Here is a 26,457-nt window from a genome sequence, read left to right on the forward strand (position 1 = left end):
TGTGCTTGTTGCGAAAGAAGAACATCACGGTACACGGGTCGTACAACTCGTACCTACGAACAAGAAAATGAAGTTCAGTTGTTAACAACATACCGTGTTTACTCGCATAATCATCGCACATTTTATTCTAAAATCAAGCTTGAAAAATAGCCCTATAATAGGGCTATTTTTTGCTAGGTAAAGTTATTCATAAAAACAACACATATTCATGGAAAGTACATGTTTTTAAAAAAAGGTAAGAGTATACAAGAGCAAGCCAAACAGTTTACATTTATAATTCATTAAACAAAAACCTTTCTTAAACTTTAAATAGAAAAACTAAATGTGTCACACGAACGCGACTTCAATCTGTGACGTGAAATAACGCGTAACTACCGTCGTAGTATACACTTACCACGAAAGAGTGCAGGCTATCAAATGTAGTTAATTCGGCACCTGATAGAGAGCGCGCGTTGCATGCAATCGGCGAGATATCGATATTCGACTACGTGCACGCGCTCTATACGGGAAGCAACATAACCAAACATTAATGATTGCAACGAGCGCTGGCTACACTTTTGTAAGTGGTAAACCGCGGCGACACAGACAAACAGATAAAGGTTATAACGTTTAAAACCATCTTTAAAAGAAAATTTACACGCCAGACAACTTTGTATTTTGGTTAATTAAATAAGTGGTAATGCCCGAATAAATATTATATTTCTACTTTAAAATGCATCATTTTATACGGAAAAGATACCCACACAAAATGCTTGGCATCTAATAGTAGGACCAAAAACATCATGCGACGTTTGCACGAGAAGATTTTTAATCCCAATTTTGATGGCCTAAAATATGGGTATGACGATTATGCAATAAAAGAGGGTACAACAACTTATACTAATCAATAGAACAAGTAGTTGAGCCGTCAGTCCCAAATCAAACCTCTTCCTACCAACTTCTGGCAAGCTACATCAACAACTGACAGTACACAGAATTACATTATTTCCCACCCACAATTTTAGAAGAAACTGAAAACAGTTTTACATTGTCATCACTTCAGCAAGTAAAAACCAGATATAGAAACAAAAACAAAAATAATTTGAGTAAGAATACTGAAAACAACCTCTTACAGTAGGTTTCAATGGCACAGAAGTTGTAAACTCTACAGAATTTGTTTTACGAAGTTAATAACACGATTTCACAGAGTGAGAAATTATATCTTGGTCAGGGTGTCCGGCGACCTGGAAAACCTGGGAAACCTGAAAAAGTCAGGGAATTTTGGTGGTCAGGGAAAAGTAAGGGAAAATTGTGAAAGTTCTGGAAATGACCAAAACCACTAACCACTCGCTTATCATGAAGGTTTTTCTTAAAGTATTACAGAATACACTATTTAGTTTTACTATTTTACAAATCAAATCATATTTAAACTAATGTTTTTCTTTACGTATCTGGACTTGGGCGACGTGCTGCTTTCATGAAGTCTATAAATACCTACCGTATGTATGACATGCATACGTATTTTGATGATAATACCGCACACAACATTAGGAAGACGGCAGATAATCAGGGACGCAACAACTAAATTTCCAAAGGGGGAGCAATATACCTTTTTATAAAGAATCATCGATCCCCCCTATTGAAGGGGGTCCTCCCCCGGGAAAATTTACATTTCATGGTGGAAAATGGTGCTATTTAAGCAGTTTTATTATCTAAAAATTGATTACACAGCACTTTCTTTGCCCCCGTTTGCCCCCACTTCTAGGTTTCAGAGGGGGGCAAAATACCCTTGCCCCCCCCCCCCCCTGTTGTTGCGCCCCTGCAGATAATACCATAGTTTGTAAACTTGTAAGCTACTGTTCATAGTTAGTCTGCCTAATATATTGCTACTGTACCATATTTTGGGTTACAACATACCATACTTTTGGCGGTTCTCGAGTGTACCCGAAAGTTACCGAAGCTGACCGAACCGAACACTGTCGCCATTACTGCAGTTTTCTCTGTTTGTTTACATGTTTCCTCAGTTCTCTCAGATTGCCAAACATAATTTTCTTTGAAAGATACGAATATTATTTTGGAAATTTTTGTACTCTAATCATAGCCAAAATACTTACGAATTTTAGTGCTGTGATCTTAGGAAGTTATAAAATGTAGCATATTTTTTTACACTGTAGCAATGTGCATACAAACTTACGCTTTGTTTATTGCAAATCTTTCGCGGTCTTTCTGCTAGATTTTACTGGAGCTGCGACTAGGCCTCTACAATTTCGGTGAATATGTCTAAATTCAAGAAAACATCGTTCAATCCGACATGGTTATTTGACCCAGCATTTAGTTGGTGCGCGGAAGTGCTGGGCGATAAATTTAATTTTTTTTTTTTGTAAATTATGCAAGACTGTCGTTTCCCTCAGTAATATGAGCAAACAAGCTCTTTCAAGCCACATGAAAGGCCAAAAACGCCAACGAGCAAATAATGCAGTGAATTCTTCCAAGTCAGTTGGTATTTTTTTCAAATCGGTTACTGCTGTGTCTAAAGTTACCACAAGCAAATTCGATGGACAAGTTGCTGATGGACAAGCCTCTAATGAACAACTTCATTCGTCAGGTAACGTCAAATCATCTGAAAGCTCTTTGTCACATAATAGTGATTTGCCTAGCAGATCCCAGTCTGTGAGTTCTCGAGGTGTTGAACAATATTTCAGGAAAGACAGTGTTACAAAATCAAATTTTGTGGTGTTTGAATGCCATTATGCAGCATTCTTCTCTTAGGTCTGCTGCCAATAGTGTATCTTTATTCAAAATAATGTTTCCAGATAGTGAAATAGCTGCAGGAATGCAATTACAGAAAACCAAATTAGCATACACAATTGTGTCAGGCCTTGCTCCTTACTTTCAAAAAGAAATGTTAAATAATGTTTGTCATCATATTGTTGTTGCTTTTGATGAAAGTTTAAACAAAGTTGCTCAAATCTCCAATGCAACAAATGGATATTTACGTCAGATTCTGGGACAAGGAAACGGAAGCTGTTGCTACACGATATTACAACTCTGCATTTCTGGGTCACACAACTGCAAATGATTTGTTACTTTCATTTAAGAAATCTCTGGAAGATATCAATCTGAAAAATGTTGTAGAAAATTCCAAGGACGGCCCCAATGTCAACAAAAAATTGTTGGTAGATTTTAAGAAGCAGATGGCAGAAGATAACCAAGATGCTGGCATTTTGCTTGATATTGGCAGTTGTGGACTGCACACCCTCCACTGTGCTTTTAAAGGTGGTGTGAAAAGTGCAAGCTAAAAGTTGTCGAATTTTTAAGAGCTTTGCATAACTTGTGGCACCATGTACCTGCCAACAGAGCTGATTTTATATCCATTACAGGCTCTTCATTGTTTCCTCTCAAGTTCTGCTCGATTCGTTGGCTTGAGAATGCTGAGGTGGCAGACAAAGCTTTGAAAATATTTCCAAGTGTACAGAAGTATGTTGCCCACGTTTCTGTTACAAGAAAAGTACCAACATGTAAAAGTTTTCAAATAATTGCAGAATCTGTTAAAGACAATGCATTGACAGTGAAATTGGCATTTTTTAAGTCTACTTCTTTAGAACTTGAACTGTTTTTAAGGGAATTTCAGTCAGATGCTCCTTTAGCTCCATTCCTGTACAGCAGTATTTTATCACTTGTAAAAAACTTGATGGAATAGATAGTGAAGCCAGATGTTTTAAAAAGTTCACCCTGCATCACAATTGATGTAACTAAAAAGGAAAATCTTATGACTCCAAAATTAGTGGAACTTGGTTATGAGACAAGAATTGCTCTCTCGCAGGAAAAATTGTCAGTGCGAGAAATACTGGAGTTCAAAAATGAGTGCCGTAAATTTTTGCAAACTATGATTTCAAAAATAATGTTGTGTTCTCCTCTTCACTTCAAGTTGACCAAAGCTATTTCATGCTTTGACCCTCTGGTAGCTACGCAAGCAGTAGTTGCCCAGAAGCGTTTGTCAGACGTCTTAGAAATATACTGCAAAAACCAATGGATATCTGGTAATTTAGCTGACAAGGACACAGGGAGTACAAAGACCTCTGTGCTTTGTAATGTGTACAGTATAAACTGGCCTTTTATAGAAGAAATTCTATGACACTGGACAAGTTTTGGTTGGAGCTACTGGCATTTGGTAGTTTCGAGCATTTGACACAATTCCTTAAACTGGTGCTGATATTATCTCACGGAAATGCCTCATTAGAGAGAGGCTTTTCAGTCAACAAAGAGTGCCTCATTGAAAATATGAGAAATGAGTCTCTGGTTGCACAGCGTAGGATTTTTGATGCAGTGATTGCTGCAGGTGGTATGGACAAAGTGGAAATATCAAAACAGATGATCCATGCTGCGCGAAATGCTTATGCCTGTTACAAAGATACTACAGAGAAGAAAAGGAAAGATCGGGAAGAAGAAGTAAACAGAAAACAAGAGAAACGAAGACATGTTGTAGCTTTAGCTGAATTGGAAGCTCAGAAGCAATCAATTCTTGAACATGCTGCCAAGGAAGCAGCCCTAATAGAACTGAAAATATTCTTATCATTAAGGGCAAGAATTAAAATTATATATAATGTTAAGTGCATAAACTACCGTATTCACTCGCGTAATGTCCGCCCTCGCATAATGTCCGCACCCTTTATTTATATATCCTTAAAAGAAAAAATTAAAAATTCTCATAATGTCCGCACCAGTCGTCTACGGCGGGCAACACAACTTTGGCCACCCCTAAAGGACGCAGTACGAATGGAAAGTTGACGGCTCTGTAAACAAAGCCGTGACCTTGAGCTGTCCTTTCTCTCCTGTTCTGAAAGGGTGGGGAAATTCGTTGAACTGAACAAAGCACGGTCAAAGGCCCCGCCCGCGTATAAGCCCCCCTCCTTGTTTTGTAAACATTTTTGAGAAAAATTTAAAAACGTGTTTTTCTGGGTTTATCTGAGGGCAGGGCAGCTTGGCATGCATCAAACAACAAGCCATGTATTGTGAGCGGCGGGAGGTGATTTTGTAAGTGTCCGTTCTCAGTAGGACCGTCGCGTCGTGAGGCATGCCAGACGTAAGCAGTTAGTCCTATCTCAAACGACATAAAGATAAAGAAAGCTGGTCGCGCTGCCGCTGTGTTGATGTGGAGTTTTGTCGGTGAAGTAGAGAGGAAGTGAAGGAGGAAGGGAAGTGGGTCTGGTTGGCTGGCTAGCTGGCAGGAGGGAGGTTAAGCCACGCCTCTGCCTCTCTCCCCTCCTGTAACAGCGCTGCCTCTGCCTCTCTCCCCCCTGCGGAGTTGTTGCCTCTCTCTTCCTTCTGCCGCGTCGCTGCCTCCCCCGCCCTTTATCATTAGAACAAAGACGCACAACCTGAATAGAACACAAAATTTTGTATTTTTTTATTTTTCCTCGCATAATGTCCGCACCCCATTTTTTGGGCCAAAAATGTGGTCAAATTACTGCGGACATTACGCGAGCGATTACGGTATTTTTTGTCTCTGTATATTTTGATATAGGCTTATGTTAGGATTATGCAGTATTGATATGATGGACTTGACTATGCTCATTCATGTAGTGCAAGCTGAAACCTTATTATTTGAAGTGCTAGTTTTTTTATACATAGTCTGGTCCAGTAAAAAAACTTTTTAGAAGATTTCACAGCCTGGAATATATACTGGTAAGTTTATGGTCAATATTTTTTAACATCATACCTTATTTTAGTGCTGTGATGTCATTTACAATTTTTCTGGAAAAATTTTCATTTTTGTCTGAAAAACCTGGAAAAGTCAGGGAATTTTTCTATCCTGGTTTGCTGACACCCTGTTGGTGAAAATGAACAAAATTGAAATTGTATCTACATTTTATCAATTTCAATTTTCTTCAAGTTTCTGATTGCTAGCTGTATTGAGAATGTAGGGGATTACATATTTTTTAAAATTAATGATAAAAGTCACCTCTGCATACTTAGTACATAATTACATAGGCTTTTAAAATTTACAAATGCACATTCATCATGACACATGAGACGAACATTAAAAGTGAAAAGTGTACACACAAGATGTCTACCTGGCAAATTTTCAGCTATTTAGTTTGTAACATCACATTTCAAAATCTTACATTCATTTGTTTTCTGGAATGCTAACACTCTAGATTTCTCTCTTCCTTCAGAGAATTTCCCGGACTTTTACCTGTCCCATCTAACATCCCCCCCCCCCCCCCCCTTTTTTTTAGGCTATCATCAGTCTACCTGGGAAGTAACAGATAGTACATTACACTGCACAGTTCACACTTTAATCAATTTTTATTAAATTTTGTAAAGGAAAATTTGGAATGAGAATTTTGGAGATGCATTTTTGTGTTGTATTTCATCAAGATATATTTTTACTTTTTGACAGACAACCAGTCGACAAGGGTGGCCTACCTTATAGTACTTGAGGCCAAATACTAAAATTAAAATAATTTTGTACACCAATAGAGTCTTTTAAATACCAAAATTGACCCCCTCCTCCCTTTTCCACAAATTTTAAAGCCATTTTTTCTTTGTAATTGAACACAACACAAGCAACAGTGAAACCAAACCTTTATTCACACCAACTGAAACTATGATGTGGTGTTTTATTTAAGTTTATTTATCAATGAAGAAGTAATTTCTGGTAGCATTGCGGGCCATCACCGAAATCAACATTGACCGGTTAATATATATTTTTGAGATCGGACTGGTTGGACTAAGCTCTGCATTCACCACTTCAATCTGCCCAACTCTTGTTTGTTTCTTCATAAAATGAAACAGAAGCTGCTCTAACAATATTCTTGACAACATGTGTGACCATGGGCGTAGTTCCTGGGGAGGGGGGGGGGGGGGAATTGGAATTACGAAACTCCTCCCTGAGGGGGCCTGCTTGCGCTTGCAAAATAGTAACTGTGTAGATAAATGTAAATGTCAAAACTATGTTTGATGGGAAACTTTATATTGTAGTATTATAGAGATTTATGCTTATTGCATGTACTCTGTTTTACCCCATAATCGTTGCAAGCGCATAATCGTCGCACCCATATTTTAGAGCATCAAAATTTGGATAAAAAAAAAACTTCTCGCATAAACGTCACATGATGTTTTTGGTCCCGCTATTAGATTCCGAGTGCTTTGTGTAGGTATCTTTTCCGTATAAAACAATGTATTTTAAAGTAGAAATCTAATATTCGTTCGGACATTACCACTTACTAATTTAATTAACGGAAATACCAAGTTGTCCGTTCCTTTTAAAGATGTTTTTAAACGTTATAACTCTATCTGTTCGTCTGCGACGCCGCGGTGTACCGCTTATAAAAATGTAGCCAGCGCTAGTTGGCATCATTCGTGTTTGGTTATGTTGCTTTCCACATAGAATGCGTGCACGTAGTTGGAATATCAATATTTATATCTCGATGATTGCATGCAACGCGCGCTCTCTGTCATGTGCCGAGTTAACTACATGTGTTAGCCCGTACGCTTTCGTGGTGTGTACTACGACGATAGTTACGCGTTAGTTCACGGGTCACAGATTTTGTTTTTATATTTAAAGTTGAAGAAAGGTTTTTGTTGCACAACTTATTAATTTAAATTTTTTGGCGTGCTCTTTTATACTTCACTTTTTAACGTACTTTCCATGAATGGGTTTTTGTTTTTATGAATAACTTTACCTAACAAAAAAAATTTTTTCAGCATAAATGTTGCACCCCTAATTTTCAATCTTGATTTTAGTATAAAAATTGTGACAATTCTGCGAGAAAACATGCTATATACATGGGATGACTAGTGTCTGTTAATCCCACGCACACAACTCTCTAGGCTGCGTGGGCCTCACCGTGACTTTCCATTATGGGGAAAGGGAACAAGTACCCATTTGTTTCGCCAGTAGGGCACTTAACACAGCAGAGGTAAATTAAAAAAAAAAAAAAAAAACTCAGCATTGTATTTTCACGTTCAAAATTCCGTACCTACATTTATGGCAGGGAGACTGTAGTATTGACAGACACAAGGCGTTATGTCATGTCAAATAAATTCTTGCAAATTGTTACATGGTAGAATCACAAGATGGATTCTGGCATGACAGGAGTACACTTTGTACACACATGTCCCTCCAGGGGTTGCAGATGTAGAGGCCACCCAGGCAAAAGTGTTTCCGATAAGGAGCCCTTGCAAACAGATGCAGTTACTGTGATCCCCACATTGCAGATTGTAGTGAAAGAATTGGAGTCTCCTCACTGTCGAGATATTATCAAAGAAAAATTTTCCATTAAGGAAGGGCATCTTTTTCGGAATGCAAGCAATGATGTGCCGAAATGGGTTTAGTGTGTCCCTAACAGCTTAGGAATTGAAATCGGGACACAGTGGCGTGAAATAAACTGTGCAATGTATTCAAGGGTTCTATCTATGTATTCAGAGACACGTACCAATCTGTTGCAAAAGTTGTTAATAATTGTTTGTTATGTGCCCAAACCAAGGTAATGAACCATGCAACATGTACCGTCAAAAGAGCCTCTGGAAGATTTGTTTGGCCCGCTGCCTAGAGGGAGGGGAGGGGTTAGGTATATATATGTATATTTTTAAGTATGTACAATTGTATCCAATCAAACAAGCTAATTCGCAGGTGTTGGGTGAGAAGATTCTCTGTGTGTACGTCAGGGAAGGTGGGGACTCCAAAGAAAATTATTTCAGATTAACGGACACCAGTTCCAGGGAGAATTGTGGAAAACACTGTCTGGTCTTCTTGATATTGAACTGGGATACACAGCAGTGGAGAGAACGAAGAGGGAGTTAGGGAGACTTACGATTGTACTGCTGTGAAAATCATAGCCAGCGAGTGAAGTGGAGGAACTGATAAACAATGTACGGCAGTAGAGCACAGGATTCTCCCCGATTGAGTTAATGCCGCAGACACTACCAACAACCAAACTCCACGGGATCATTATTTTCCCGGACAGTACGACGGTACAACTCAAAGACAAATTGGAAAAGGCAGGAAAGCGGCTGTTAAAAGCGAAGAGGCGAAAATATCTGTTTGCCAAAGGAATAAAACCTAGAGTTTTTTAAAAAGGGTGATGAAGCTTCACATAAAGTGTCATAATTGACGAATCAAAAAATCCACAAGTGTAATGGTTATAATGTGAATAGAGTAAAGGGTACAAATTGGCATGCGTCACTTTTAAGACCATGGAAGGGTGTAGTGTGAGTTGGGAGGAATGTTTTCCGATGTTATTGATTATGACAAGATAGTGCAAAAGATACAAGTTGTTTACATGCTACAGGAATATACAACATTTCATGAGCAGCCACTTGCAGAAGTTTATTTACAAAGTTTACAGTATGAAGGTTTCAATGCACATTTTGTATAAAAGAGTTAAGCTTTGTTTGGTTGATGTGTCATTGAATATTTCTGTGTGAAAATTTCAAGTAAAAATGTGAATGCTGTTTCTAAAATATGAACCAAAAATACTTTTGTGTTGTGTCATTAAAGAAAATTTTAAAGGAATATGCCACAAATAACAAAATAAGGGAATTATAATGTGTTTTGGAGTGAAAGACAGGATGCAATACTGAAACATAGAGTGTTATTGTGTGTCCAGTTTGAAGCTAAGGAAGGCCAGTTGTGCATGTTATTTGTTTTGCAGGCTAGAGATGTACAACTGATATTGGTTTATTAAGTATTTGCCACACCATGATGATGGAATTGAGTCAACTTCTTGTTTGTCCAAAGTATGTAAACCAAATATTTCAAAATTTCTTCAGAACATTTCCAAACTCATTACATTTTTTAAGATTCCAGTTTGTGAGTTTCATAATTTTGATAGGGTAGGATCGGGTAGATCGGTGGAAAATTTAGTTTTTTATAAATCATGCTCATAATCTTAACACTTTTCCCATTGTAAAATTGGCTACAGCAGGGAGTTCATCACCTGGCTCTCTGATCCCTGTTGCGAATGTTTCGACATCGTGACGTGGGCGCCGGCCAGCATGAACTCAGGGATTGGAAGGGTCCTGACCTTGTGGCTTGCAACAGGGGCCAGGGCAACAGCGACCCCTCCAGACGCCACTCGGAAGTAAAAGGTTACTAATTATTTGTAGTTTGTTTTAATGTATAGCAAAGCACTATACACGATGCTATCAGTGAGCTGACCCGTACCGGGTGGAGAGGAGAGACGTGCGGCGAGCGGGAAACAGTACGCGGTCCGGGGAACCGCGCACACAATACAGGGAATACAACAAATACACTTCCAATTAGTCAGTAAATGATATTTACACTGGAAGCACTCGCGCCAGGACAAGACGGCGACGGGCAACAGCGGGCCCAGGAACCGGGAGGGACACAACTGATGTCGTCATAATCACGCTGAGATGGTTTTATTAATTAAAAAAAACAGCTTCCCCCTAGTAAAAAATTTAAATATGGGTCATTCTCCAAAAAGTGTGCAATTTGGATTTTGAAATCTCAAAACTTAAAAATATGGTTTTCATCATTATTATTATTACAAGTTACCTACAGTATTATGTACATTATTGCTGTTGTGATTGTTCTTCAAAAAGATATTATATTAAAATGTTCACATTCACGGATGTGAGATTATGGTAACGGAGGTGAGAATAGAGTTCATAGAGTAGAGTTAATCTCTAGAAGCCAGTATAATAAATGACCACAGACAGACAGAAAATGTACCTATAATATTAAGACACAATTACGCTAATTTACATAAACTTAAATTTCACATTTTGATGTTAGCAAGTAGCAAGTTAGCAAGTTTCTATTCAGTATTAAAACTTACTAGTAATAATTTGAAAAATTGTAATACACACACACTGGTCTTACAAATTAAAAGTATTTTAAATACATTTCATGAAAGGTTTTCATAGCCTTCCAGATTATCGCTGAATAAATACTGCCCACGATTGTTCACCAAAGGTTGTTCAATAATTTGGACTATATCTATTCTTGCAACAACAGAAGTATCCTCAACTTCAGGAAATATAAATTTCTTAGATGTTGATCTTCTCAGGTATTTAACAGTGTATTCATCGTTACCATCATCGGAAAGCACCAGAGCTATTAAATGTTTCACACTTTTTTTGCCAGCCAATTTCACTATCACATAGTCATTTGGCCGAACATGATGCACAGTAGAGCAATGTGATGGTGTAGTATCTTCGTCACTATCAGTATAAATATCTTTATAATGAATCCTAGATTTAATACTGTGGCCTGTGTAATTATTAAGGAAAGTAACTATGTTTATAACATCATCCAGCAAACATTTTCAACCAGTTTACAAAAAAAGTTTGACAATGCAATTAAAGAAGTTATTTACATTTGTTACAAAAATAGCATTTTAATATCTAGGTAAGTTATTTTAAGAAATCTTATCTTTTAGTTCAGCTAAGAAATTAATAAATATAATTTGTATTAAAAGGATACGTTTTGAGAAACCAAGATTTATCTCACCAATCCCATAGTGGCAGCATGGATTTCCAGCAGCACAATCTAGACAGCTCAAATGTCGTACTTGAAGAATGGAACTGTTTGTATTTTCCCATGAAATCTGATGGATTTTCATTGTTCCCTTGAAAGATGAGATATCTATAGGGAGAACACTGTCAATAAATGGAATCGTATCTTCATTTATTGACATAACTTCAATTCCATGACAACTATTCTGAAGTTCTCTGACCAAGGTATCATAATTTGGAATATCTCGTCCTCTTGCAACAATTGTGTCTGCAGTTCTTTTAAGACAACCCCCCCACGCCATCAGGCGCCCCCTTCCCATGTCCACTTTCACTGTAGTGCCAATTAAAGGTTTCACATTTTAAAACATTGGTTAGATGTGTCCCCATCAAAAAAAACATTTTTCTGTTCCTGTACTGGGTAGCAGGTGCATCACTTAAAATATGTACATTCTTTACACTTGGAACAATTACTTTCACTTGTTCAATTATTGGTTCCAGGTGAGCACAGATGGCAGAAGGATCATGTCTAAGACTCCGAAACAAAGTACAATAACATTTTGACTTCATAAGTGATGATTCTGGACAATTGTAGTATACAACCACAGTATGAAGTGTTATTTGAGGCTTAGAACCCCCAAAATGAACTGACTGTATTTCACTGCTGTATTTGCAAGTATAGTTTTCTGAGAAGTCTATATGGATAAGCACATCTTCACTTGTTAGATTTCTTTTAATAGCAGCTATAGTGGCTTGCTGATGTTTTACATTACAAACATGCACCATAAATTTGTCAATATGGCTTTCTAATTTCAAGAAACCATTTATCTTAGAGGATTTAACTTCCTCCTTTTGTACCCGTTGACATTTCTTCTTTTGCCCTTTTATTATAACATTCACTTTCTTTGTTACCCATTCCTCATAAACCATTGGTTCATCTCCATCAAATGTTCCAATTGGTGTAATTGTTTTATCTTTACACAAATTACATAATCTCATTAAGCATTTCTCGTTCACGTTTTCACAGCACAAAGATCTGCATATGTCATCTGGTGTACGTTCCATGATGATGCTCTGCTGACTTAATTTACTTGTAAGTAGAGAAATGTTTTCATGGATTGAGCATAAGCAAGTATTTCTGTCCTTAACATTTGGAGGCAGGATCCAAAATGGGCGGAGTTTACAAAATGAAGAATAACTTAATTGCAAATGAGCATTTTCTGATAGAAACTGCTTGTAAAGTTCCAACAAGGAATTACTAAGCAGCCTTCTCTGTTTTTTGCATTTATTGCGGGTGACAGTGTCTTTTTTTCCTGGGCACAGCCTGCTGCTTTCATCCTTTTCCAAAAAATCTCTCACACATTCACTTGCTTTACGCATAGCTTCCTTAGCACATGTTCTTTTACGACCACGTATGCATATTCTCCGTTCAAAGATATTGCCCATGTAACCAAGGTATCTGTACTTTTTGATGATTTTCCCACAAATACTTGCAATGATTGTTTGAGGTTTTCTATGCTTTGCAGCATTTTCTCTTACTTGCTTTGTTATTACTTCATGAAACAGCAACTTCTCTTTTACTTCTGGAGTAACACGCTGTCCTTTTAACAGTCTTGCCACTGATTTGCGTGGTGTCTCCTTCTTTCTGTTTTGTGATCTTTGAAGTCTCTTTTTATATTTTTCTGCTTTTTTTTCCACTTTCTTTAACCTTTCTTCAAGACTTTTAATTTTATTTTTAAATGCATGCTGGTTTGAACGTCGTTTTTTCTTTCCCAATATCAATCTATGACTTTGGTTGTCTTTTTTTTCACTTGGCCCAGGCTGAGGGCTTGGTGGAGAAGTACAATCAGTTTGCATTTGATCCATTTCTTGGTTTTTTTTTGACGAGTAATATTTTTTACTTCTTTGTCGCCAGTTTTTCCTTATATTCCTCTGTTCCCGAGAGCTCATTTCATTTACGCTCTTTATTTTCCCCAGTCTTTTCCTTTCATGGTATCTCTCTCTTTCTTTCTTCTTGGCTTCTTCATATCTGATAGGATCATTTCTTATTGCTTCTCTTAATTTTTGCATTAACTTTTTCTTATTTTCACTTTCACATTTTTTATTCATTTTACTAGGTTTACAGCAGTTGTCCTTTTTAGTCATTCTGAAATGTAGAACGAACTGTAATTAGCTTACTAGATCCCGCAAATACTAAAACGAAATTTTATACAAATCTATTTACAATTAGGCCTGTTCAGTTAAAGTAATAAAAAATATTTAAAATTCAAATTAAATATTATTAGTGAAAGTAAACTTTGCATACATTTCTTGAAGCATCACTCCAGAAAAATGGTTCTGCATATGAATACGTACATTTAGGAAGCTTGTGACATTTCATGTTCAATATTTTTATTTTTTTAAATACTGCATTGTAGATTTTGCAAAATAGTGATTATTTATACTACAGTTTTGAACAATGGAAGTATCTGTTACTATAACCTTAATTGTAGGTCACAAAGAAGAATTGAACATCCATTTAATAGCAATGCATCTTTAAGAGCATGTTAAAATGGCCAATACATAAATATATTATGCCTGAAATATACTTTAATGCTTGATAATTTATGTGATGTAATAATATGTACATAATGTTTCACTCACAAAAATAACAAAATTAACATGTTGAAAAATGTTACTCCGTTACTTCTTCTCACCTCCGTGAATATTGCAAGTAACGGAGGTGAGGGTAACGGAGGTGAGAATTTTAAACTTGAAGTTAAATAATTGTGGCATATTTGAGGTTAGGACATTTGTGTTTGTTGATTTCACTTTTATTCACCACATTATTACATTTATCTATAGAATGAAAGTTAAATACAATGTTTCTTACCTTGAAATAATTATCACGGAGGTGAGAATTTCAAAACACAATATCCATATTTCATACTACAAACTTCAGAAAATACACTTTTGAAACAACTTACTAAACTGCATTTTTAAGAGTAAACAAAATGGCTACCACACATTTCTTTTGTCTACAGATTGTTGCTTACAATTCACTCTATAATAAATTATTACAGTTTCAAGTCTTACTGATGGAGGTAAGAACCTGTGTGAGGGACAAATATAAAACATCCAATATAATTATGAAATAAATAAATTATGCACTTTATTTTATCAACAAAAACTTGTTTACATGTATACATTATGGCAAATAAATAAAACCAGATAAAAATTGTGCCATTCAAATAAAGTGAACTGATGAAAGTGCTTAGTTGTTAGCGGGGACAAGCCACGGAGGTGAGATATTGCACACTTTGTGACAAATAAAAAATGAGATTAAATTGTATTTAGGTTTTCTACAGGTTTTTTAATTTTTATTGGTTTCCATTGAATTTATGTTGCGATTTCAAGCATTAAAAATATGTTATATTACTCTGAAACTGACCGGGACTGAAATTGCACACTTTTTGGAGAATGACCCATATAAGTTACCTCCCATTTACCCCATGTGGAGTAGTTTCGAAGGCCCTACTGATGTCGATATTAAAAATGTGGGGTGAACTGGTGTTCAAAAAACAATTAAAACCTTTACAGAAAAAAAAAAAATTCATTTTTAAAAAAATTTAAGGCATCAAAAAATGTTAAAAATCTAAATTGCCAATTCTTGTTTTATACAGGCCTCCTCATCACAGACATAAAGTAAATCATTTGTATTGCTCTATAAGAATATAAGTTACTAACTAGTTGAATTTTATTTTTAAATTTTACCTACGATTTACCCCACCAATGATTTACCACATCCTATTCTATTTTTTTTAAGTGGCAGGGAATATAATTTTTCGGGGGTTACCCACATTTGCAAAGCAAGAAAAGAGTTGATGTAATGGAATTTTTGTTATGCAATATTGTCCTCTCAGGCTTTTTTTAATTAAATATTATGTTAATTTAATTGAAAGGTGGGAGGGGTAATGAAACAATCCAGGCTAATGCCCTTCTCCCTGGTTAAATGGTTAAATAATCAATTTAGTTTTTTGTCCCATCATGTTCAGTACATCGGTTAGTTTTGAAAATATCATGTAAATAAAATATTTTAATTTCTTTTTAGTGAGTTTCCTGTGTTTGCTATAAGCTATAATCATAATTTACTTTGTTTCATGCTTTTCAAGTTATTCTGACCATTTGCATACTTTGTAATAAATAAGCCCCTACGCTTTGTTTTTGACGTGATAACGTCTTATAAATCGATGAACGCCGGCTGCACGCATGAAAAATCATGACTCATTGTCACGTTCCGCCTGAGCCGAGCGTGCAAGAACTGGCCAACCATAATGCAAGAAAATCTTCTGTAATATCAAACAGGTTAAGGCTTTTTTTTAAAAAGCAGCAATTTAAATTTTTTTATTTATTTAACCAATTTTGTCATTTCAAATTAACAATTTATTGACTTTGATTTGATTTCAGTTTATTTCTATAACTAATTGTTTGTGATTATATATATACAAATTATTTAAATTAAATTTGCAAAAACTGTTAATAATATTTGAAAATTAAAAAGTAGGTACCTATGCTTTTTTTCATCATTGTTTTCTTATCATGCTATCACGTAAAATTATCGTCCGTAAACCGACTTTACAGACAACCCCCTTTTTGTTACTTGTGTGTTGGTATATTTACATTCGTGATTTAACATAATTTTAAGTATGGTTTTGTTTTGCTGTGTTCATAAATGAGAATATTGACGAAACTTTCTTTAGTACTTCGTTTTTGCCATGATTCTTGGTCTAAATCTGATGCAAAAGTTGGGCCTGTTGCGTAAAGAGGGAATGAAAGTGGTAATTTGGTAAAGTATTTTTGTGATTGGTCAACAGTGAGGTCACCAGACCACATGACATTTTCTGAACATAATTGTCAAAAAAACGATTCTCTACGAGGGGTCAGAAACTGTATCCTGCTATGGTTTGAATGCTGTGCTATGATTGGCTGCAGATTGGCAGCATCACGCAGATGTGGCTGTGTAGCCTATCATTAGTCTTTGTCTACACGAGGAACCGGGCAAGGACTCACGAATTATAAAAATTATGTTGTGTAAGAGAGAATTTTGCAGCTGTAGTTCGGAAGTCACTGTGTAAAATTAACTTTTTTTTATCATTCAAACATTTTTCAGCTAGAAATTTTGACCACAGTTGTCGGTGAATCCCGCAATGAGACTTTAAACTTTGTTTTTAGTCGTCGTTCCAAGGACAGAGTTTTTTGGCAGTACCGTGAGTTTGTGAGTAACCATGGGACATTAGTGCAAACTGTCCTTTAAAGTAATAATAATTCTTCCGTGCCTGCGAACAGTCAACATGTGTGTTTCTTTTGTTGTGTTGAAGTCTGAGAAGAGGTTATGTGCTAAAGTTACATACTCTAAATGTATTGGCTTTCGTGGTCTGAGATTGCTGCCACTTTAACTGTGAATTTTTAAGTATTAATAAACAGGATGTCTACAAAACCAGCTCTACAAAATTCCCTGACTTTTCCCTGTTTTCCAGATCAAAATTTCTGATTTTCCCTGACCTTTCTTGTAAATTGTAAGATTACTGATTTTCCCTGACCTTTCTTGTAAATTGTAAGATTATTTTTTAATTTTGTTTCCCTAGTTTTGGTGTGGGAGTGTGTGTGTGCGCGTGCGATTGCATAATAGTATCTAGGTATACGGAAACAAAAAACCTTATATATTTAACTGAACAGACCTTCGGTGCATTGTAACATGTTTGCAAATAATGAAAAACTTAAACTAAAGGCAAAGTAAACATTAGCGTACTTACCATGTAATACAAATGTTTTAACTTTCAAAATAAGTTTAAGTATTTTAAGAAATAAAATATTATGCATATAGATAAACAATACCATTTAAATGTAATCCCTAAATCTGTACTAATCCAATCTACACACAAACATATGACCACACTGAAATAACACAGCTTCTACGCAGAAAAATTACCGATTCCTCAGTGTGTCTATTTCAGCTTCCAAACGACTTGCTTCCTTTGCAGCATCTCTCAGCAATTTTGCTTTTTTTTTCTCCAAGTCTTTCACAGCAATTTCAGCATACCTTTTTTGCCACCTTTCTTTTTCCTTGGAACAAGCATCACTGGACTCTTTAGCTTTCACCTCTGCATATTTCGCTCGAGAATTTCTGGCCGCATGAATAAGAGATTTGGTGATAGGGACATCTCTCACTTCACCATAGGATAGGACAGCAACATAGACGATACGCCGTGCAATCAATGAGGTCTCCTGATTCGTCATTAAACACTCAGAATTTACAGAAAAACTCCGTTCAACGTTTGAATTCCCATGTGACAGAATCATGATCATCTTCATTACTCTTAGAACTGATGGATTACTACCATAGAGCACTGTGCAAAAAAGGGGCCAAAGGTAGATCTGATTGGAATTCAGTGAGAAAAGGTTCAACATGATTGGCCAGGGTTATGAAGAATGCAAGCTTTGCTACTAGTAGGGGATCTTTAATAGCAGCAGAAAGAGTTTTGAAACTATCAATTTTTGGAGCTTTAAATAAACTTACTTCGTAAATAGGCCTAATGCTTTTCACTTTCCTGTAACGCATTATGCTTCAATATACTTTAAAATAATAACACATCTGTCAAACACGGGTAATAACATCCACACACACGAATCCGGCCAGCAGCCATTACCAAAACATAACAAGAAACTGCCTCTGGCACAGAACAAAGAAACACACTAGCAGACCCTACTGGAAAGTACGGTACTACCCAACTAATTTTGTTAAACGTCCTAGAAAAACCGCAACAGAAAATACTGATGCGCAAGCAAGCAGTAATTGTTACATTTTAGTCAAATAATTATTAATTGCCTTGACTTGAGAATTTCCCTGACTTTTATGAGGCTAAGTTAAAATTCCCTGACATTTCCCTGACTTTTCCAGAAAAATTAAATTCCCTGACATTTCCCTGTTTTCCAGATTTGTCGACACCCTGATAAAACTACGTTAACATCAATTGTGTCTTGAGACATTTTTTCAGTACTTAATTGACAACAGTAACCTTTTATTCTGGAATTTAAATAATTTTCAGTTCCGAAATCATTCAACTCTTTAGACAGAATTTTGAGCTAGCCAAGGTAATCTGAGGTGTAACACTTATAACCTTGATTTCAACATATTAAACCCGATCGATTGTCCGTCCATCCATTTGTCTCCAATAATTATGTAAGTGAATGCAGAGGCCATTTTTACATGAATCTGTTTTATGTTTTTGCCCTTTCCATAACATAAAATCCACTGAGTATTATGCTGAATTTGCGTGCCATAAAATATCATATGAATGTAATACTATTTAATGATACTTTGAATATAAACAATCTTTTTGTGTTCATAAGTTTGTAAACTCAAAAACTATTAGTTTATTATTAAGTACTCATACATTCTAACATTAATTTGTGGATCCCAATACTTATTGTTGAGCAAAATGCTCTTTATAGAGTTTGAATAACAGGAGACATCAATTAATTAAACTGAAATGTTTTGTTTATCTTACAGGTAACTTACATGTTCGCATGAATGCGACAGAGAAAGTCAAGCTATTATGAACTAAGAATTAAAATAGTAATGTCAAAGCTGCTACTTCAAGTGCACACAACATTTCAGAGGGGATATCATCAATTATAGATACTTAGGGTTTTTTTTGCATTGTACACTCCTGTTAGTTATTTTTTTCTTTACACAAAAATAGTTTGCACCTCAGCTGCTAATATGATATGATAAATTTAATGGCCACAAAAATATATCTTTAATTTTATATGCTACATGGTATAATGAAAGTTAATGTCCTGGAATTAAAAACAAGTACACATTCCACTGTCCATTAAATTGCTACAATGAAAATCTGACCTGACTAAGAAATAAGGCCAATTGTTCAAATAAGAAGACATCAGTACTATTATTTGAAACAAAAATTAATTCACAGTAGTAGAATTGCTACAAATAATATTGCATCAATATAAAAAAATGCCACAAACACTCACATTTTGTTGAAATCAGGAACTTTAGTAATGTCTACCAAATAAATGACTGCAAAGTTTTTAACCTTTTCTGCTATGCTGTACAAGACTTCATCCATTTTCATACAGGATGGATCCCAGTCATGTCCAAACCTGATAACCTTAAAGAAAACCACAGAATGTTAGAAACATACACTCCTCAAGCAATTTTAAAATTTTTTACTTGGTCAACGTCTTTTAGAAAAATATCAGTTTTTTTTAAACAATTATAAACACGAGAACACAGTATTAAGCAAAAAAGATTGCCTTGATTTCTTCAGGCTTTTTAACATAGAATGCAAATGTAGACACAAAAAAAAAAACAAAATAACTGTAAATACATTCGAGTCCCGCTAATTCAGACCACATGGTACTGGACCCAGTACGGATCACCAGAACTCAGGATTGGACGGAATTTGCCTTAAATTGCTTGTAATACAAGTTTCAGACTGGTAAAACTATTAAAACTAAGGTTTCTTTTTAATAAATATAATTTTTTTACAGATTAATTTTATATTTAATACAAATGTATACGTTGTTGAAACTGAAATGTTGGTCGCTCATTGTCACTATCAACATTAAAATTTTACCCCTACGGATTCACAGAAAAAAACTCACATCTTCGATGATGATTGGGCGGCGTACCTACCACTTTTGCATATTAACCGTATAAAAAAAATTGTAATAAATTTAGCAATAACATCGAAATTTCCTGTTTTAAACTAAATTGGTCAAAAAAATACCCACAAAATCTTATCTCTTCCGATATCCAGATAAGCTGGGTCTGGATTGGAGGGACACTATTATCGAGCAAGACAGTATTTTTTTTAAAATCTGTCTAAGTATTACATTAATTGGAATATAATATACTACTGGTTGTATTGAAACTAAATTACATTCAGCGACAGGTTTCTTTTTTTAAACATTTAATATTGCATAAGTCACCAGCTCCACAAAGTTGAGTAACAAGTTACAGGGACATATTTTTTGTTTGATCTGTTATATTTTTTGTATTTGGTGGCGCCAACCCTAAAACAGAAAAGGAAAGGTTGGTTCTGTACATATATAAAGTGCCCAGTGTTTTTCTGAAATACACAGGTGCACTTGTGATTATCAGAACTGTCTTTACCTATTTTAATGTGATTGTAGTTGACTAGTTGCAACTACTCAGTCCGGAACACCCAAAATCTGGAAGAAAAGGAATTTGCCTTAAAAGTTTTAGTTGATAAAACTATAAAAATAATTTTTTATAACTTGATATAAGTTTAATACCACTGAATATGTACACCTTAAGTTTTAACCCACGAACTAATGTAGAATTAACAAAACAAAACATCTTTGTGATTCAAAATTCAAAATATAATGATTGTACAGCACAGAATAAAATTACTAAACAATTTAATTCCAGTTCGGATTAACTGCAGACAGTTCATTTGGATTGGCGGGACTCAAATGTATTTCGTAGGCTACTTCTTAAATTACTACCTCACTAAATAATCTGCAGTGCCTATCAATAATACCAATACACAGACACTATTTATATCATTCTAAGTGATGATGAGTTTATCCAAGAACACAAGATATCATCAAATGTCACAAGAAAATGTGTACACGACCCGCTTTCAGTCATGACTCGAGGCAAAGAAAAGCATTACCTACTAAATTTGATTAATCTGCAAAGTTTTTGCACGTCATCTTCACCTTAACATGACGGAGCATTAAAATTATTATTTAATATTTGTTGTTGCTGCATTTTGTGCAGCTGTCATGTAAAATTATCATCTGATTAAATTTAAAAAGAATTGTTTAAAATATTTTATTTCAACTGTAAAACTACTCCATGAAAATGGATTTAAACAAAAAAAATATTAGAATCATGTGTTAAAACTTTAACTTTTAAGTGTAAAAGCCTAATACATAATCTTATAACGCTATTTTATTCTCAACAAATGTCTAAAATCTCATTGCAATGGTGCAAAGAAGGGCCAAGACATTTAATCTCCCAAAAAATAAAACACACTTAAAATTAAGAAAAATGCAGCTTTCTAAAACAAAAAAATTTGGCCACCACACTACATAAAGTAAATTTTAAAATTAAAAATAGGATTATTTTGAAGCTCAAATAAGCCTTAAAAATGTAGGCATTCAATAAATGCCTACTTAATGCCTTATTACAAATGGTAAAGAATTGTCACAAAAACAATACTTACCACTACTCTATCTTCCTCTGACAAAATAGCTTGATCTACTTGCCATCCATTGTGGAGATGTCCTAGCATGTACGACATATTTCCGGCTAGAGAAAGAAAGTAAGAAAAATGCTTAAGAGATGGTTGCACAATTGCATATGCATGAACTGATGCATCACACATTTCAGAATGTTGGTCAAAGGCCTGGCTACAATCAACATAACCTTTTCACAAGCTCAAAAATGTATTATATTGTAACGCCCCTCGTGCCTCAAAATAAAATTATTATTTTTTTAATAAAAAGTCCTTGGAAACTGCTGGGCAAAATACAAAGAAAATTAAAGTTAATTACCAGAGGGGGCACGAGGTGGTGCACAAGACAAAATTTACACTCCCTGCACACTAGTAACTTGGGGAGTTTGTGGATCGATAAAATGAAGAAGGTATTTGATAAATAAATACACTACATCGGTAGCTTGGTCTATAGGTTTTCCTGGTTTATTATTAAGAGATTTTGTTTTCGCATTATTTCAACATGTAAGTAACAAAGTTAAGGGGGCGCCCCGGGATTATTTAAAACCATACATATTACACCTTAACAAATAAATGATTACATAAACAAAAATTTAAAAAATTGCACCAAAAATTTGATTCTCCCAACGATTACATATACATGAGTTTCCTTGATTTTACATGTCCCTGAAGATTACTTTCTTAAAGCCCTGCTTGCTGGTATCTTGTTAGTGATGCAAGTGGAATATATATATATAGCTTATATCACCCGGGTCTTCCCAGGGTGACGTTGGACCGAGAGGAAAACTCTTCTAAAAGGGAAATCAGCAGCAGGTCCCGAAGATCATGCGGGGAGCAACTTCTCTCCCCGGAAACTTTGACCCTGTCTGACACACATGTCAAATTCAAAACGAATTAGACCTGCGTCCAGACAGTCATACACAGTCGGCGCGAAAGGCCAACAAATGGGAATTTGGGGAAGAAAAAAAAGCTGGATTACTCACCAAACAGGGTGTGTAATCAGGGCTCGCGAGGTGTCTTGCGCCGACATCAGGATCGCGCGTACTGAGAATTCGCGGATGCGCGGAAGAAACTAAATTTTTAGGAAGGTAAAAAAAATTATAAAATTTAACTAAACATGACTTCTTCTAGATACTACATCTGACTGGCTACTGTACCACTGGGATCAAATCCCTAAAGCAAGCTGACTACATTCTTGTGCACACGAATTCGCCGTTGCCGCGAAAAGCCTCTTAGCGCAGAGGACGCCGAGAAGACGTGGTCAGTAGCCGAGGTCAGATGACTAAGTCCGGCGATGGCGGTCAAAGCTTCAAATTAAATCTGGCGCTCAGCCCTAAGAAAAAAGGGGGGGAAAGGTTCGGCTCAGGGCCGACAACATGCGGAGGTGCCCAAGGCGGGCGTGACAACAACATGACATGCGCGCTCTCTACCGGCGGCAACAGAAAGCTACAAAGAATCGACTTCTACAGGCCGCGAGAAGGAAGCATAGGGCTTAAGGGCGCCGCGGTGCTGCTCTCTAGCGGCGTAAAGGGGAACTAACTGAGGCGGTGAGCTGACTTGCCATCAGGTGTCTTAAGGGTGAGCTCTGCACGCTGGCGACCAGGCCCGCGGTTACTTTTTCCTCCGCTAGATGTCAGGGACGTCTCTGTCGGACCAGGGAGAAGGTCCTTGAATTAGGCCATCGTCCCGTCAGGTCACTGCTCCTAGCTTGATTTCTCAGAACTAAAGTGAGGTGGAGAGGAAGGGGGGGACAGAAAACGCCACTAGCTTGAGAACGTCGGTCGACTGGAGACTGCTTCGTGACGAGACTTGCTATTCTCAGCAGCCCTCTAAGAAGAAGCAGCTCGCAGGCCAGAAGATGCTCTATGCGATTTTGGTCATGAAGAGAAATAATTAACAAACTCGGGACGTGACTGCAGGCGAGAGAAATTTCAACCGGGCTGACCATGTCCACATTAGACGGCAAAATTTCAGATTGGCCCCCTGGGAAGGGGCTTCGGTCCACTGGCACAAAGTTTAAATACGTGGCGTACACCGGCCTAACAAAAAGTAAATCACCCCCTTAACAACTAGATAAATTAAAAAAAAATAAGAAATCCCAAAAATTTTAAAGTTATAGAAAAATTAAAAAAAGGTGACGAAATGCCGAATTTCCAGCACAATATATAACAGTTGGACTCCAATAATTATTATAGCTACAATCGTACATTGTATTAAGCAATGTTCACTATAGGTTTAACTCTTTCTAGATACCGGTACTATGCTAAGGCTAAAACTATGATGTTGGCCAATCAGAAGCTTTGAACATTCCACTATTCGTCATTTGGGAACTTTATTTGACAAATAACAAAATATGAGTGTTGGCTAGATTGTGCCAAATATTAGGCCTACTTTCTTTTATTTACCATATTCACATAATGGAGTTAAGTCCATGGTTATCATGGTCCAACTTCCAAAGAAAAATTTATTCTGAATTTAATTTTTCAATTCCTGCACTTTTATGGATTTTATTCTGTTAGTACTTAATTTTTTTATAATTACACACTGCCAACTACAAAATTAATTTTATAAAGGCTAAAACTACTAAAATAAAATTTAAAAAATTGGGTTAAGTTTATGTTCATTATAGAAAAAACCACTATGCTAGTTTCTTATATGATTGAATTGACATCTACAATTGGGCTTTCATCCGATGGTAAGTTACCGCCCCCCCAAACACACACACACTCAACTCCTTTATTTCCTGAAGCTTCAAGTAATATTCTTATAGAGGGGCTTTTACGTAAAGTAAAAATAAAATTCAGAATATACTTTTTGCAAAAACCAGAGACGTAGGTACCTGCATTTACCCTGAAAACAGTGATTCTATATTCTTACTGTTTTCTGAAAAATCACTGTTACATTACATTAAAAAGCATATGCATGGATGCGGTTACCGCAATGTTTCGCTTTCCTGTGTGGGTTTGTGTGAGAATGATTTTGAGAACTTTAATTAAATTGTGAGAATGGTTTATTACCTTAAAATTACTTTAAAATACATTAAAATATTTCAAAACCTTGTGGACAGTTAGTTGGGTTAGTACACCTACATTAAAAATAGTGTAAAATATTTTTAACGGTTTCTTAGAAATTACCAGTTTAACATGTAGCTTTCCTGTTCTAAACAACCATTCTCATGATTTCAAGATCATGCCATCAGGATCAAGGAATGAACTTGGATACGTGATACAGAACAATTACCGTTCTTTTTTTGTATTCAACTTACAATCATAATCATTCTAAATCACAAGTTTTGTTATGTTCACAACCTTTCAACAAACTAAGCTAAAACAGCTACTATTGAATCAATGCATACAGGTCATGCCATCAGGATCAAGGAATAAACTAGGTTAGGTACGTGATACGGTACTTTGATATCTTTTATTTTAAAATCAGAAGTACATTAGCACCACATTTTTGCACCTCTGCTTCCTCTAACTAAAACAATTAACTGATCACAAATGTGTTAGGTTCATGCTGGCTTCACCACAGATCAAATTTTCTAGTTAATTATTTGGAATGTAGGGGGGAATGGTGTGTAGTAATGGTAAGTCTATACAGCTGTGCGACCATTCAAAATCAAACCACAACGTGACACAGAATTTAAGAACTTTAGATTCAGTATCTTAATTGTTCAGCCGCATTAGGCCGGGTTTATAGAAAACGCAAGAACGCAGAAACGCAAGAAACGCAACTACGGTAAAAGTCCAACCTTAACTCTTCTACCAGCACGTTTATAAAAAACGCAAGACACGCAATTAACGCAAGAACGCAACGCAGAAGTTGTTCAACTTTCTACTTCTTGCGTTTTCTCCTTGCGTTTCGGCCTTCTATACTGGTTGCTTAGTATGTGGAAACTGAAACCGTCATGTAAAAAACGCATATAGAAGGCTCTGCGATTGTAATTAATCGTTACGCTTGTGTTTATTTATGTTTTGGGCTGGCATTCTTCTAGTGAATACAGCTCAATGGAGGAAGCTGATGAATTTCTTGTTCAGCTTATCCATAATTTTCCCTGCCTGTACGATAAGTACAACAAAGATTTTAAAAATAATCATGACTTATTCCTGAAATTTTATTTTTTGACGTTGGCGATGGCCGGCGTCCTTGCGTTTTTTATAAACGACTGTGAATTTCTTGCGGTTGTTGCGTCCTGCGTTCTTGCGTTTCTGCGTTCTTGCGTTTTCTATAAACCCGGCCTTAGCGCTGTTGTTACGTTTCTCGGTAAAAGTAAAGCCAGAATGGACCTAACACATTGATGATAATTTTTCAGCTTGAAGCAGAGGAACAAAAATGTGGTGCTCATGTACTTTGATTGTAACATAATAATTCATTAACTGCGGACACTAATTTATTTACCAACGACAGCACAATTCAGCTAGGTTATGTCAGCTTTATTAATAAAACCTTGTGCTCTAACCTTTCAACACTGCTTGGCATTAAAATACTAAAATTTGACTGTTACCTTATTATTCTTACGTTCCGCAGAAGAAAATTGGCTTCTTACTCTTATACAGCAAATGTAATATAAAACACAGCTATATAATATTTCCTAGACAACACCAAATACAATTACCAACAATTACCATCTGCCAACGTAAAAATAAATCGCGAATGTTTTGTTAGTATTCTGTCAAGTGCATGTTGGCCAAAAACACTATCGCACCAACAAAATTCATTTTAA

The 26,457-nt window shown here is 36.0% G+C and overlaps 1 protein-coding gene and 1 long non-coding RNA gene across 2 annotated transcripts; both read right to left on the reverse strand.

Annotated features, from left to right (window-relative positions):
- On the reverse strand, positions 1 to 26,457 carry LOC134539301 (uncharacterized). Its single transcript, XR_010076283.1, has 5 exons — positions 26,239 to 26,457; positions 21,723 to 21,808; positions 20,642 to 20,700; positions 19,560 to 19,634; positions 1 to 53 (listed from the first exon to the last, which is right to left on the reverse strand). It is a non-coding gene; the product is annotated as an uncharacterized LOC134539301 (long non-coding RNA).
- Positions 9,379 to 19,485, reverse strand: LOC134539299 (uncharacterized). Its single transcript, XM_063381206.1, has 2 exons — positions 11,435 to 19,485; positions 9,379 to 11,221 (listed from the first exon to the last, which is right to left on the reverse strand). Exon 1 carries the CDS (start codon positions 13,606 to 13,608, stop codon positions 11,746 to 11,748), a length of 1,863 nt encoding a protein of 620 aa, XP_063237276.1. The 5' UTR covers positions 13,609 to 19,485; the 3' UTR covers positions 9,379 to 11,221; positions 11,435 to 11,745.

Source organism: Bacillus rossius, chromosome 15 (assembly GCF_032445375.1).
Source record: "Bacillus rossius redtenbacheri isolate Brsri chromosome 15, Brsri_v3, whole genome shotgun sequence".
Taxonomy (NCBI): domain Eukaryota; kingdom Metazoa; phylum Arthropoda; class Insecta; order Phasmatodea; family Bacillidae; genus Bacillus; species Bacillus rossius.